We start from the raw sequence: 13,712 nt of genomic DNA on the forward strand, positions 1-13,712 counted from the left end.
ACTTTTATTTTACTTTGAAACGTGTTACTGTATTATTATTTTTTTAATATTCAGAACTATGACAGTTTATGCTCCAGTTGAGCATCAACCAAAGCTTGGGCGAAGGAGAGATGAGCTGACAGAGGTAAGGGTCTCAGTGTGTTTCAGTTTTGGTTTCTGGGTTTTTTTAATACTACTTCTCCTCCTCTATTTTTTTAATACTGTCCACAGATTACTGTGGAGATCAAATGCCCTTCTGTCTTTTAACTAAAGTATTGCTTGCCATCTAGAGAGTGCTTACACAATGTGTGGAAACAGATTTGTTTTGCTTAATTGCAAACTAAGATGGAGATTGAACTCAACTACGCAGTTTCATGGCTGTGTGGATATAATCATGTTTTTAACAAGCAATAAGTGACAACTATTCTGAAACCTAGATCCTCACAAGACATTTTTAATCATATTTTTCTACTACGCTTTCATACTTACTGTGTTACATTAATAATTTATTCTTTTACGCTATTGCAGCTTCTCTGTCAGCAATTATGGAATTATTGTATTAATGAGCACTTTCTTGTTCCCTTTCAAATCTTTATCAGTTTAGAACAGAGTTTAGCACCAGGTAATTAATGACAGTGGGAATGACTAGTTTTTAGGGGTTGTGCTAGTGAAAGGAAAGACAATCTAAAGTCATTAACAAAAATCAGGAGTCTTGCAAGACGTTACCCAATATTCCCGATAAAATGATGGGGGGAATGGACAACCAAGACATGATTTTTGCCAAAAATAGAAGTAAAATGAAAAATGGGACTTGGAAAGATTGGGATATCACTGTGGCAATCAACTGTGTCAAAGCTAATACTTTGTTGTTGTTGTTGTTGTTGTTGCAGGCAGAACAAATTATATATGATCACTTTTCTGATCCCAAGTTTGTTGAGCAGTTAATAAAATTTTTGTCTTTAGAAGACAGAAAAGGAAAAGACAAATTTAATCCTCGCAGATTTTGCCTCTTCAAGGTAACTAGAGTTCAATAGCTAAATTGCTTCTATTTTGTAGGTAATTATCAAAGTGTGGAAAAGCCACACACTACTTGCTTATACCCCACTGTTGTAAAATGTTGATTTTTTGAAGGTAGGCTGCTATTCTTAATCCTGTTAATCCTCTCTTCTGATTAACTACTTAAGGAAACATTTAGAGTAATACAGAAGTAGGTAGGACACTTGTATATAATTCTATTACAAAAGTAAAGTAATTTCACTTTCTGCATATTCAAAACTCAGGGACTTCACAATCTCATGTTCTTATTATGAAGACAATGTTTTAGATAATTACTGAAGACACTTTCGCATCTTGTTTTACAGGGCCTTTTCAGAAACTTTGATGATGCCTTTTTGCCAGTTCTCCAGCCCCATTTAGAACAACTTGTGGCAGACTCCCATGAAAGCACCCAGCGATGTGTAGCTGAAATTATAGCTGGCTTAATAAGAGGTTCTAAACACTGGACATTTGAGAAGGTGTGGAAGTAGTATTTTTGAGTGATTCATGGAAGTTAAGGGATAAATTTGAATTGTTAAACAAATTGAGTGTATGAAGTTGAGGGCTTTTAATGTGTCACCTATGTTCAAGAAAGGACTGGAAAACGTTGCAACACTTACTGCTTGATGGCCAAACTTTGAGTGCAATTCATAGCTTGGTTTGGTGCCTATGTAATACCAGCTGTTAGTAAAAAGCTTCAAGATGAAAACTAAGCAGTTTGCTGGTAAGGAGACAGCAAAGCTGCTCATGGTTTGTAATATCCAGTTGGAGTAAGTGCTTATGTCCACCTCAGGCTATTGTGTCTGTGTTTAGTCTCGATCTAGCTCTCTAGGTAACTTTAAATGAATTTCTGTGCTGAAAAGTAATTCTGGGAGAATCAGTTCCTTAATACAAAATAAGAAAGAAATTTTAAAACTGGGAGGGGAAGTCCTTGGGGTGTACAAGACTGCTAGCCTACCAAAAGCAAAGTGTATGCAGTCTCTGATACAATTATACTTAAATCACCAGGATGCTTTTGCATACATAGTCCACAATGTTTCAAACACCTTGTAAACAAAACTAAAAAGATTCCTGAAATCTTACCCCTGATAGTATTTATTTCCTTTTATAAATATCGTACTATAGCTACTTCCAGAATCAGTATTGTTTTTCCGTTATTTGAAAAGATGGAAGGAATTTGGGTTCACAGAGGTTAGACAGCCATTTGTCCTTAAATAGACAAATCTTGTCTCTTGCCTTTTTGCTGAGCAGGTGGAAAAACTTTGGAAGCTTCTCTGTCCATTGCTTCGAACAGCTTTATCCAACATTACAGTGGAAACATACAATGATTGGGGCACATGCATAGCAACCTCCTGTGTAAGTACCCCTTTTTTTAGTCTTGTGAAGCTATATCCAGATGGTCAAGTTTTACAGATAATATGTAAATAAGAGCTTTATGAACAGAGGTGTTTGGCTATATTTTATCAGCCGAAACTGAGAATGTAAATACATTATAAAAAGAACACCCATTCAAAATCTTACCCTTTTTTTTTTTTAAATTTTGTTCTCCTCTTGGAAGACAGTTAAATATGACATTTTAGAAAGGAAATGAAGCCTTGGTTTTCCTTTTAAGTATTTTAGAAGAGCTGTATACAGTTAGTGGGTGATGTTAATGTGTATGCTTGCTATGTGTTCAGTTTTGTGGGAGTTTTTGAACTCAAATGACACAGCTTCTCTTGCTTTAAAAGTGTGCAGCTTAGCATTATGCTGTGAAAACTGAGTCTCAAGTTATCTTCGAACATACAGTGAGATTCCTAAACACTCTGGTGGCCTGAGAGTTGTGGTGTCTCAGAAGCAGGGTAAATGATAGGCCACAAATATCTTGGATTAGCAATTCTTTGAAATCACTTGGCAAAATTCAGCATAGTTTGTCAGCCAGAACCCTGGCAATTAATTAGCAAAATTTAGACATCGTTATTCCTGTATGTCAAAAAAAAAAAAGCTAAAAATCCTTCTATTCTTATCATTGTATTTACCAAATAATTAAAACTGTGTGGTTTTGTTGTGTTTTCCTCCTATTGAGGTTCATTGTGAAAGATATTTAGCTTTGCCCTTGCTTAATAGAATAAACCCAAGGGATGCAGAGAAAATCTCTGTCAAAACTTTCCTTGTTTATACATTATTTACAAATAAAAAAAAAGAAATCCCCAATTTGCTTGTATCTCTTATACTCATTTATTTTCAGGAGAGCAGAGATCCTAGGAAACTGCACTGGTTATTTGAATTGCTGTTGGAATCTCCATTGAGTGGTGAAGGAGGATCATTTGTAGATGCATGGTAAAATTAATTTTAACTTTTTTATTGTGGCTTAATAAAGAAGGAAATAAAGCATGGATAAAAGGTATTGAGAGCATATTGTGCCAGCTGGCTTGAACAAGCAGGGAACAAAAGCACCGCTTTCCAATTAGCGTTCCCCACACAGTGGCTGTTTCTTCATTATTTTGTTAATGTAATTACATCTAGTTAACAGAATGTGAATGTTTGGAACTGGCATAGCAGCAGTACTGTTGTTTCATTCTGTAATTTTTGCTGATCTTTACATGCAATTCACGCAGACACTTTCATCCATTGACACATACAAAACATTCCAAAACGAGGCTTGGAGGGGACTGGGGAATGGAGGAACAATTTTGTTTGACTACAGTTATGCTGGTTCTGATTTTCAGCCGACTTTATGTACTACAAGGTGGCCTTGCACAGCAAGAGTGGAGAGTACCAGAGCTGTTGCACAGACTGCTGAAGTACTTGGAACCTAAACTCACGCAGGTTTACAAAAACGTCCGAGAGAGAATAGGAAGGTCAGTGTTTTCATCTGCAGTTCTTGGGTTGTTTTTTTTTTTCCTCTTCATTTTATTTGGGTAATTGAGTATCTAAGTAATTACACTGAAGTGGTGACTGCTTATCTCTGTGTGTTTATACTGATAATAGAAATCAGTTAAATTTTGTTAACAGACTTGCTTCAGAAACTTCAGATGATTTATCTATTTTTGTCTTTTATTGTATGTGGCCTGTCATGTTTGATATCTCTAAAGCTCTTTAAAGAAACAAACCCCAAAGAAATCCAAACCACCTTACTGCATCTAAGCTCTAATAAGCCATAAATATACAGGGAATCCTTTAGGAAGCATTTTAATGACTTAAAAACTAGTTGCAGATCTGTTTGGGGGGTTGTAGCGTAGTAGTCATCTAACCCTGCTTGATTCAAATATCTACAAAGAGGGTATTTGAAAAGTATTTGTTTTTAAATAACTTTGAAGTGAAGCGAAGAGGAAACTTTCTGTAAGTATTAAACTTCAAAGTTCAACAAGTTGATCTCAGATCACTTTTAGCTATGGTCCCTGGGCAGTAGTCATGCTAACTGTATGTTCTTGCTTTCTTTGTTTGCCTTTTTTAGTGTTTTGACCTACATATTCATGATAGATGTTTCCTTGCCAAATACTGCTGCAACTAAATCTCCTCGTGTCCATGAATTTACTTCCCGGATACTTGAAAATCTTAAACCCCTCATGGAAGCAGATGAAGAAATTCAGAATCATGTTATGGAAGAGAATGGAGTTGGTGAACAAGATGAGCGAACTCAGGGCATTAAACTCTTGAAAACGAGTGAGTTAATGAGGTTAAGAAATGGGGGGTATTTAAGGACATGACAATTGAGATCTGCAAATCGTACAGTTGCAGTACACAATTTCTCCTCTCAGATCTGTGCTGCAACGAGGTATTTGTTGTTTCAGGGTTGAGGTTTATAAAGTCACCTCTACAGGGTCAAACTTAACTACTAGTGAAGGTCCACTTTAGTGTGTGTAAATCTCCCAGGCGAGTCTTGCAATAAATTTGGTCTATAATTTTGGGGGGGATTATTACTATTTTTTATCTTCTTAACTAGTGATCATTTCTCTTTATAAAAACAGTTCTCAAGTGGTTGATGGCAAGTGCAGGACGGTCCTTCTCGACAGCTGTCACAGAGCAACTACAGCTTTTACCCTTATTTTTCAAGGTATGTGCTTTAATTGCTACCTTATTAGTCGAGTTTGATTAAAAAGGGCTTCTAGATCTAAAGCAAAGTTATAAGGGACTTTTCATATAAAAAGAAAACCATTAATGGTAATAGAAAATGTGCATACCAAGGAGGCCCAAATGGAGTTTTTATGCTTTTGTATGTTTACAGCTGGTAATCTAGCCTGTTAAAGGCTCTCCTGACAATAATGACTTGTAGGTGAATTCTCTGTATGTGTTTAATTTGGGGGGAAAAAAGTGCTTAATTCATGAATGAGTGTATTTTGTTTCCGTTCCAATACTTACCTTTAGTTGTTTTCTTCTGTTCCATGATTATACAATTCTTTCTAAATGGTGGTACTTCTCTTGTTATTCCTGGCACCTCTAATCCTTGTATTCTTTTATTAAGCTGGGTCATTCAGTGCTACATATCTGAAATAATACATATTTGCATGCTCCAAAGCATATGTCTTACTTTATTTAAGCATCAGTCAATTATCCAACAATCATGTATGTGAACAAAATAAAGGTTCACTTACGTGAAAGTGAACTTGAAATACTGATAAAGCACACTCTCAGTTTAGGACATACATCTAAAATGTTAAAATACTTGGATTTGACACCAAAAGAATTGCACTGGGGAACTGAAGTCTTAGTGGCACCCATTTAATCCTCCTAAATTGCTTCAGACTAGCCATGCTGTTTAGGTAAGTAATATATGGTGCAAGGAACAAGGATCTCGTGATTCTATTCACTTTTTTCCACAGCTTATTGCTGAGAACATTTTAACATTAGATTGACTGTTTTTCCTAGTTAACTTAATCTTTCAGCATTGGATTGATTGTATTTTTCCTAGACTTGCCTTTCATGAGATTAAACTAGAAAGTTTAAGGATTTTGCTGTTAGCAATGCTTATTTACTAACGCTAGCTTTTTTTCCCCTCTCTCTGATCTTGTTCTATAGATTGCACCGGTAGAAAATGACAATAGCTATGATGAGCTCAAAAGAGATGCTAAGATGTGTTTGTCGTTAATGTCTCAGGGTTTGCTGTATCCTCAGCAAGTGCCTTTGGTCCTTCAGGTGCTAAAACAAGTGAGTATGGTCTAAACAGCGTAAAGCTTCTCATTACCTGATGCGCTCTAATCTTTTTTCTCAAAGATTACACAATAATAGTGATTTGAAGAGAATCAAATACTGTTTTTCTTAGAGGTGAAAGGAAAGAGTTTATTAGAAGTGCTTTAAAGCATTCTTGTAAATGTGTTTTGTTTTGTTTCCTACTTCCAAACATTTAAACAACTTGTATCTTAAGGATTTGAACAGTATTTCAATAAATTAAAATTTAGTTCAGTAGTGGATCGTTTTAAGCCAAACATGTCTTCTCATGAGTGTAACAATTCAAAATCCAGTTTGAAAACGAGCCATCATATAAAGAGCTGCCCTTGAATCTCTGCCTTTTTATAGTTTTACAGTGTACTTATCAACTGCTCTGGCTTTCTGAAGAACACAAGTGAAAATGCACTCTTGAATTGAATGGTTCATTCTGTATACAGTCTGTCATGCAAGAAATGCACTTCTTTTGCTAGTCATTCAAGTCTGATCTACAGTAGTCAAATTACCTATTGCAAAATGTTGGTGTAAGCTGTACACACAGACAAAATAGTAACTGCAAGCCAGGCTGCACCCATGCCTGATGCTTCCAGTAATTTGGACTTCCATAAGCATGTGGAGATGGAAGTAAAGGAAGTTGAAAAGACTTTGCTTCCCAAATCCACTGTACAGAATATATATATGCTCAAGCAGAACGGAATTTCTGATTTATTTGTGTCTGCCTCACGACTGATGTTGGAAATTAAAGGGAGAAACTTGCCTGCTTTTGTCTTTTACAGTATTAGGTATCTGCTAAATAATGAGGTATCCGTTAAATAACAGTGTGCTTTGGAAGTTAAGCCTGTAATAAATTATTATTTAAATAATAATTGTGTGCTTTGGAAATTGAAGAGTGTAGGGAACAAAAATATCTGAATAAGGGAAGTTATTTGCAACTGTCCCCAAAAGCTTTTTCTTAAATATCGTTGGCTTTACATCAGGTAGCTTCTTTCCTTCACATTCTTCCTTTCTCATACTTATTATTTATTTTCACTTGTAGACAGCAAGAAGCAATTCTTGGCATGCTAGGTATACCATATTAACCTACCTCCAGACCATGGTGTTCTACAATCTCTTTATCTTTCTCAACAATGAAGAAGCAGTCAATGACATCAGATGGCTGGTTATAAAACTCCTGGAAGATGAACAGCTTGAGGCAAGTAATACCTCTTCTGAAGTGCTTTGTTTCACATGACTGGTTTCTTGCCCTTGTCAAGTTTTATGAAAAAGCTACTGGTTGTAAATTAATACAGCAAGTACTTCTAGCTTAGCATTCTTCCTATTTTGAAAATATAACTAGCTTTATAGGATTTATTTCTTTCATATTCCACTTTTTCTTTTAATATTCCATTCCAGCAAAACAGCTGTTTAGAAGATACTTCATTAGTGATTTTTAAAAGTTCCATTGTTACTACTTTCTCAACAGAATGGAACATTGCTTTGTTTCATTCTTGGTTTAAGTACAGTGGAGATAGGGATATCATCATTTTACTGTAAATATTAGCATCGATGTTGGTAGAAAATTCAACTTCCAACAAGGTAAAATGCCTTCCTGTGTGAAAACTGTATAAAGCCAGTATTTATTACTCTATAGGTCTGTTTCCCATTTAATCATATCAGCTTATTAATGACAAAAATACTTGTTTTAATGCATCCAGCTCACTGAGGAGTATTTTTTTAGTTATAAGTAGATTTTCCTTGGTTTTGTGAAAGATGCATGCATAATAGGACCGAATTTGTCTAGCGAATGCTATTGTTGATGGTGTTACATGAATCAAAAAGATAATAGTTTGTAAGCTTGCTTGTCAGTCTGATAAGTTTTCGTGCATCTCTCTGAGATAGTGATACTTCAGTATATACAAATGGAGGGAGATAAAATCCAAAACCTTGGCTGTGGTACACACGTACTGTTGAGGATCCGTGTATTGAATGCACGGTACGCTCTTAGAAGTGCAATCAACATCGTAAGCTTGTTCTCAGGAGAAGAAAGAAAAAAAATACTAAAAACCCAAAAACCAAGAGAACCAAAAGGTGCCTGATGTGAATTGTCAAGTCTTGTTTGTCAGGCCTCCAAAAGCTGGGGGAAAATCATGGAAGTGTTTTATTCTGTATCGCTAATTTACTGAAGTGAAGGTTTGCATTAAATTATGTGAATTTAAGTATGTTTGATCATGTTCAAGTGCAGTGAAGAATCGTTAGTGTTAACCTCCAGTCTGTTCCATTTACCTTGCGCCATCACTTTCACTGTCGTTTTTTTGTGCTGCTGGCAAATACCACTGAAGTTCTTCTGGGTGCTTGGGTGCTTTTTTCTTCCTAGAAGAAAGAGAAGATTCTGAAGTGTGATAACCTTCTGCCAAAATAAAGGATCCTGGTTTAGGTCTTCCTGAAGCTACATTTAAAACAGTAGTTACACCCAAGATGTGAAGCTTGCTTTTGTGAACAGTGAATTGGAAACAATTGGAATATATAAATTAAAATTTCTGGCTCAAAAGGTTTGAAAGAAAAAACAGTAGCACTTAGACTGCTCACCCAACCATGCCAGCTTCAGTCTTCAGATGAGCTCTCATGCCTTTCAGGTCACTATTTGTTATAGCGAGCTGGAAAGCAACACCTTGCAATCCTAGATAAGTTGTTTCCCACACCAGTCAGAACACTTACCTCATAATCTCATGTCATTTTGAAAAATACCTTTTATTCACTTTAATACAATTTATCTGGCTATTTTAAATGTACAAAACTATTTTTCTGCGTTACAGAGATGGAAATCAAAAAAGCTTATCTTATGTTCCTAACTGCTTACGATCATGTTGTTACCATGGAAGCTTTCACTTTTCTTTGCAAAGTAATCTTGTTCGTTCTTGATAATACTCTGCAAGACACTGCATCTTGCCAATTAATTCCTATGTATTTTTTTAATGCTGGGTTTTTAAGATGAGACTCCTTAGCTTTAACTAGTATTTGGTGTCTTTACGCTGTAGAACTGAGATTTTGTTTCTTGGATTTAAAGATAATTTTTTTTTTTGCTTATTTTGATACAAAGGTGCCAGACCTAATGATCCAGCCCGTCTTGTTCTCTGCTTGAGTGTTTAGTTTGCACTTTTAATACTGATAGAATTACTGTTCTCAAACTTCCTCGTGACTTCATATTTTTTCATAAGATCATTGCAACAAACCTCAGCAAATGATGATGTCAAATGACCACACTGAATGTCAAATAGCCATGTGACTGCAGTACAAAGTGAAGTCTGTCTTCTATCGAATGCAAATTTAATGCATCCAGCTTCAGGCACAGGTCTCTAGAATTGAAGAAAGCCGCACTTAAAGGGTATTGTGGGAAGTCAGAGGCATCATGGAGCTGATGGAGTACTATGAATCTAAGGCCTAACGGGACCCTGCAGCTCATAAAGGGAAAAGTATACAGTCCTGAAAAATAACATCTGTGTACAGCAGTATAACCACCATTGAATATCACATCTAATTTTCCTGTCATATAGGCAGTTGGAGAGAGCTGTAGGAATGATTTGTTTGGGAAAGCATGTTTTGCACTAAATTCTGTCTCCTTGGTCAGAAGTAGAGGAAAAGTGAAAATGACTGCATTTGACTTGGAGATATGCTTAAAGTGATAGCCTGGTTAATCTGAAAGCATCTTTCTCTCAGTTTTCTCAGCCATAGTTTGATGTATGAAGCGCCTACCCAGATAGCTTCCTGTATCTTTATAAATCAGTGTACTGAATACATAGCACTCATGTCTTGATAAACATTTTTCATATTACGCTGCAATGCTACAGTAGTGGGAATATCTTTGCATAAGTAGCCACTTGCAAGTACTGCACTTAGGTTTTGCTTGTGCTGTTGAGTGTGTTTGTTCTGCTGTTGTTGCAGTTTTTTGTAGACCTTGGTCAGTCAGTTCTGACCAAAAAGAACCCACCCAAATCATACTTGATTGAGAGAATATTCCTCTGCTACTCCTCTGTAGGTTTTATATTCTATAAGTGATCATGAGTATGATGATCTGTAAATTATTTAGTGTCAGATGTTGTGATGAATGATTAACTTGTTAATGTAGGGTTTTAAAGGCTTTGCTTCTAGGTGCTCCTTACAGCAAAGCATTCCTTTTAGTAAGATTATTAATTTAGAAATTAAAGTGGTTTTAATACAGTGAATAGTGATGTAAATGAGCACAGTTCACTTGGGAGCTTGTCCACTTTACAGCCAAGCTTCTTTCTATTCTAGGTCTTGCGTTAGCACATCGTGTTTCATTTAATAGCTTAGTTCTTAAGAGACTCACAAATTGCTGATAAACAATACTGGCAGACTTTCACTTCGTACTTCTTTATGCTGTTAACAAAGTAGATCACGTTAGAATATCATGTTGTAGAAATTTAAATGAAGTGAAGTCTCAAGAGCTTACTGTTAACCTACTATGTTTAATTATTGCAGCACTTGCAGTTATACTTACTGCTTTTTGGAGGTTCAGAACATTATGTTCAAGGATGTAATTTATTATAATCTGCTGCATTGGATTCAGAGCGTTGGTAGGTGTTTGTACTCCAGATAGACAAATGTTCTGTTTACACTTACATGTAACAGTATGTGCTCTCCAAAAATCTGGCGACTGCTTGTCAGTGTTTCAACAAGTTGATTTGGTTTTCAAGCCTGTAAATGCTGGGAGGTTTTTGTCAACCTGCAATTACTGAAAGTGGAAGTGAGTCTCGGAAGGACTCCAGTTAAAATATTGTCTTACAGTTCTATAAGTTTATGGTTTGGGGAGATTTGAGTGGATGAGATATATTAATAATACTGCTGGGTTATACTTACTTTTAAAAGCAAGTGATTGAGTTGTCTCTACTTGTAATCCACTAATGATGTGTTGTGGCTGTTTTAAAAGGAATCGAAAAGGTGATCTGTATTTTGAATGGTGTGGCAATTAGACGGAAAATTAGTTTAGACTTGTTCTTTTGGGTTTCTGTGTTATTGAGGAGAAGAATTTTTTTCCAACCTGGAATTCTGTTTTTATTCGGGTCGTGAAAAGAACTGGTACTCAGGACAACAGCGTAAATAATGCTGGAGTGTTATAGAACTGAATTGTTAACCATAAACCACTGAAGTTAGTTACCATTGCTTATTAATCCAGCATCTGTTGTACCTCTCAAAGAATTCTTGTGCTATGGGTTGAACAGAATCAGCTTTGTTTCATGAACATACCTTCTACCTTCTCTTGAAAAGCTCTTCTGCTTCTGTCAATTCTAATGTCTCCACGTACATTTGAGGGGAATAAAATATACCTTTTTTTCTTAGTAAAACTAATGTTAATACAGAGGCTATTACAAATTTTGTAAAGCAGATTGATTATTTGGAGTGGGGCATCTTGTTCTCATGCAAAGCCTATTTTTAAACTTTCTAAAGCTAACTGTCGATGATATATGTTTCAACAGTGGAGTTAAATTACATTACATTATTTGTAATGCTCAGGTCACTTTATGACAGATTATGTGAAAGTAGTTCTATATTACAATAAAACTCTGTTTATTAATCTGTAAAGAGCCATACAGTAAACTAGTAATTTATGATCTATGAGATAACAGGATAATATCGTAAAGACAAGTCAGAGTTTGGTAACTTGGCCTGACTTGATGTGCAGCATAGTAATACCATAAATACCTATTTCTTGCTGTGCACATGTGCTTAGTTATTGTGGTATGTACTCTCTCTGCTCATAGGTGAGAGAAATGGCTGCTACTACACTAAGTGGTCTGCTACAGTGCAATTTTCTCACTATGGATGGGCCCATGCAGACCCATTTTGAACAGCTGTGCAAAATGAGGTTACCGAAAAAACGAAAGCGAGACCTGGGTTCAGTGGTGGATACAATTCCTTGTGGTGGTAAGAAAATTTACTTCAGAGACAAAAACTATGTGTGTTGATAGCAGATTAGGAAGAAATCAGTATCTTTTGCTACACTGGAATGTTTATTCTGCAGGCGCTCCAGATGGAATAGGATTTGTCCTTTGGTTAAGCAGTATTTAGAAAATTAACATAAGCACAGCGAAACATAAGGCCTTGTTGTCCATGCAAGTTTTTCTTCCTTCCTAAGCATCCATAAACTATACTGACAAGTAACTTGTCTTTATGTATCTTATTGTCTATTTGTGTGTATGTAGTGCAGATCCTAATCCTTAAGTGCTTTGAGAATTTGATTTACATCAGAAATGATGAATAAGAATACACTACTACAAAAAAGGCAAATAATTTTTTATGATGTATTCCTACATTAAACTAATTTATTACTTTTCCAGAATTAACACTAAAGAGATTTCTCCATTTATGGTGTGCACAGTTCACATAGTTGAGAATGTAGATGATAGGGGATAGCTCCTTCCTCGGTAAATAAACTTCCTTAGCTACCACAACATAATTTCACTTCTTACCCACTTTACCTTCTGTTTGTTAGCAGTGTGGTTTTTGATTCTAAAAAACCCAACACACGCGTGCACACACACGAAAAAAAAACCCAAACAAAAAAAACCCTTAGTTAACCTTAATTAGGACCTTTGGCTTCTGACCAAACATTAGTGCATCTGAGCCACATTCATTTGACCCAGAAGGACTGGGTTGCTATACTGTCAAATAGTTCCAGTATTTGAGAAAACACTCAGAACACAGAAATAGGGAACAGTGGAGATGTAGTTCACAAGCTATTTACTGAGAAGAGAGAAAGATTCTTTGAGAGAAGGGAGCTTATTTGAAATGTTTATAAAGTACACAGCAGTTGCAGATTGATTTTTTTTTTTTCACATTCTTCCATTAGAAATGAAAGTTAGAATCATACAACGAATTTATGATTCTGTATAAGAAAGCAGAAGCAGTCTAGAGGTCCATACACTTGTGTGAATTTATTTGACTATACGGTCTGTAAAACTATCTGGTTTTCTGTAGAAGCTGGAGATCTCTCTATTGTGTCAGGGTTTTTTTCGTTTTGTGTTTAATTCAGGGTCTAAACTCACTCAATATTAGTATCAGTATGTTATTCTAATCGGATCACCTCTGTTTAATATATAGGCTCTTCTCAGTCATTCCCATCGGTTAAAAATTGCCTTGTTTTCCATGATAACCAGCTTTAAGTTTGATTGTCTCATTGAGGAATGTCTTGGACAAGATAGTTGCACCTTGCCAAATGTAAATTAATATCCTGCAATTGCAGACTTGGTTAAACGCCACGCTGGTGTGCTGGGACTTAGTGCGTGTATTTTGTCAAGTCCGTATGATGTACCCACCTGGATGCCACAGCTCTTGATGGATCTCAGTGCCCATCTTAATGATCCTCAGCCTATTGAGGTAAAAATACTTACATCATTTTTCTATTCAGTATAACACATCTGAGATATGCTTAACTCATCCTTAGTTCCCCTTTCCTAGAAAAAAATGGTAACCTATTAAGAAACTTGGTTTCAGCTGCTTTTTATTAAATGGTTCCAAATACCTTTTAAGTCATGGCCTGCTTTTAAGTATTTTCTGTGGTA

At 35.9% G+C, this 13,712-nt stretch overlaps 1 protein-coding gene across 1 annotated transcript in view; it reads left to right on the plus strand.

Annotated features, from left to right (window-relative positions):
• Nucleotides 1-13,712, plus strand: part of PSME4 (proteasome activator subunit 4) — a gene marked incomplete at its 3' end in the record, with an annotated part of 59,777 nt that overhangs the window by 45,123 nt on the left and 942 nt on the right. The window contains exons 33-44 of the mRNA XM_081998312.1: nucleotides 55-124; nucleotides 870-995; nucleotides 1,341-1,493; nucleotides 2,266-2,370; nucleotides 3,239-3,330; nucleotides 3,720-3,851; nucleotides 4,448-4,656; nucleotides 4,962-5,047; nucleotides 6,010-6,138; nucleotides 7,193-7,348; nucleotides 11,913-12,075; nucleotides 13,394-13,527. Of these exons, the coding sequence (XP_081854438.1) occupies nucleotides 55-124; nucleotides 870-995; nucleotides 1,341-1,493; nucleotides 2,266-2,370; nucleotides 3,239-3,330; nucleotides 3,720-3,851; nucleotides 4,448-4,656; nucleotides 4,962-5,047; nucleotides 6,010-6,138; nucleotides 7,193-7,348; nucleotides 11,913-12,075; nucleotides 13,394-13,527 (1,555 nt within the window). The remainder of the gene's footprint in view (nucleotides 1-54; nucleotides 125-869; nucleotides 996-1,340; nucleotides 1,494-2,265; nucleotides 2,371-3,238; nucleotides 3,331-3,719; nucleotides 3,852-4,447; nucleotides 4,657-4,961; nucleotides 5,048-6,009; nucleotides 6,139-7,192; nucleotides 7,349-11,912; nucleotides 12,076-13,393; nucleotides 13,528-13,712) is intronic.

This window comes from Phaethon aethereus (genome assembly GCF_964289735.1).
Source record: "Phaethon aethereus genome assembly, chromosome: 3".
In the NCBI taxonomy this organism is placed as follows: Eukaryota; Metazoa; Chordata; class Aves; order Phaethontiformes; family Phaethontidae; genus Phaethon; species Phaethon aethereus.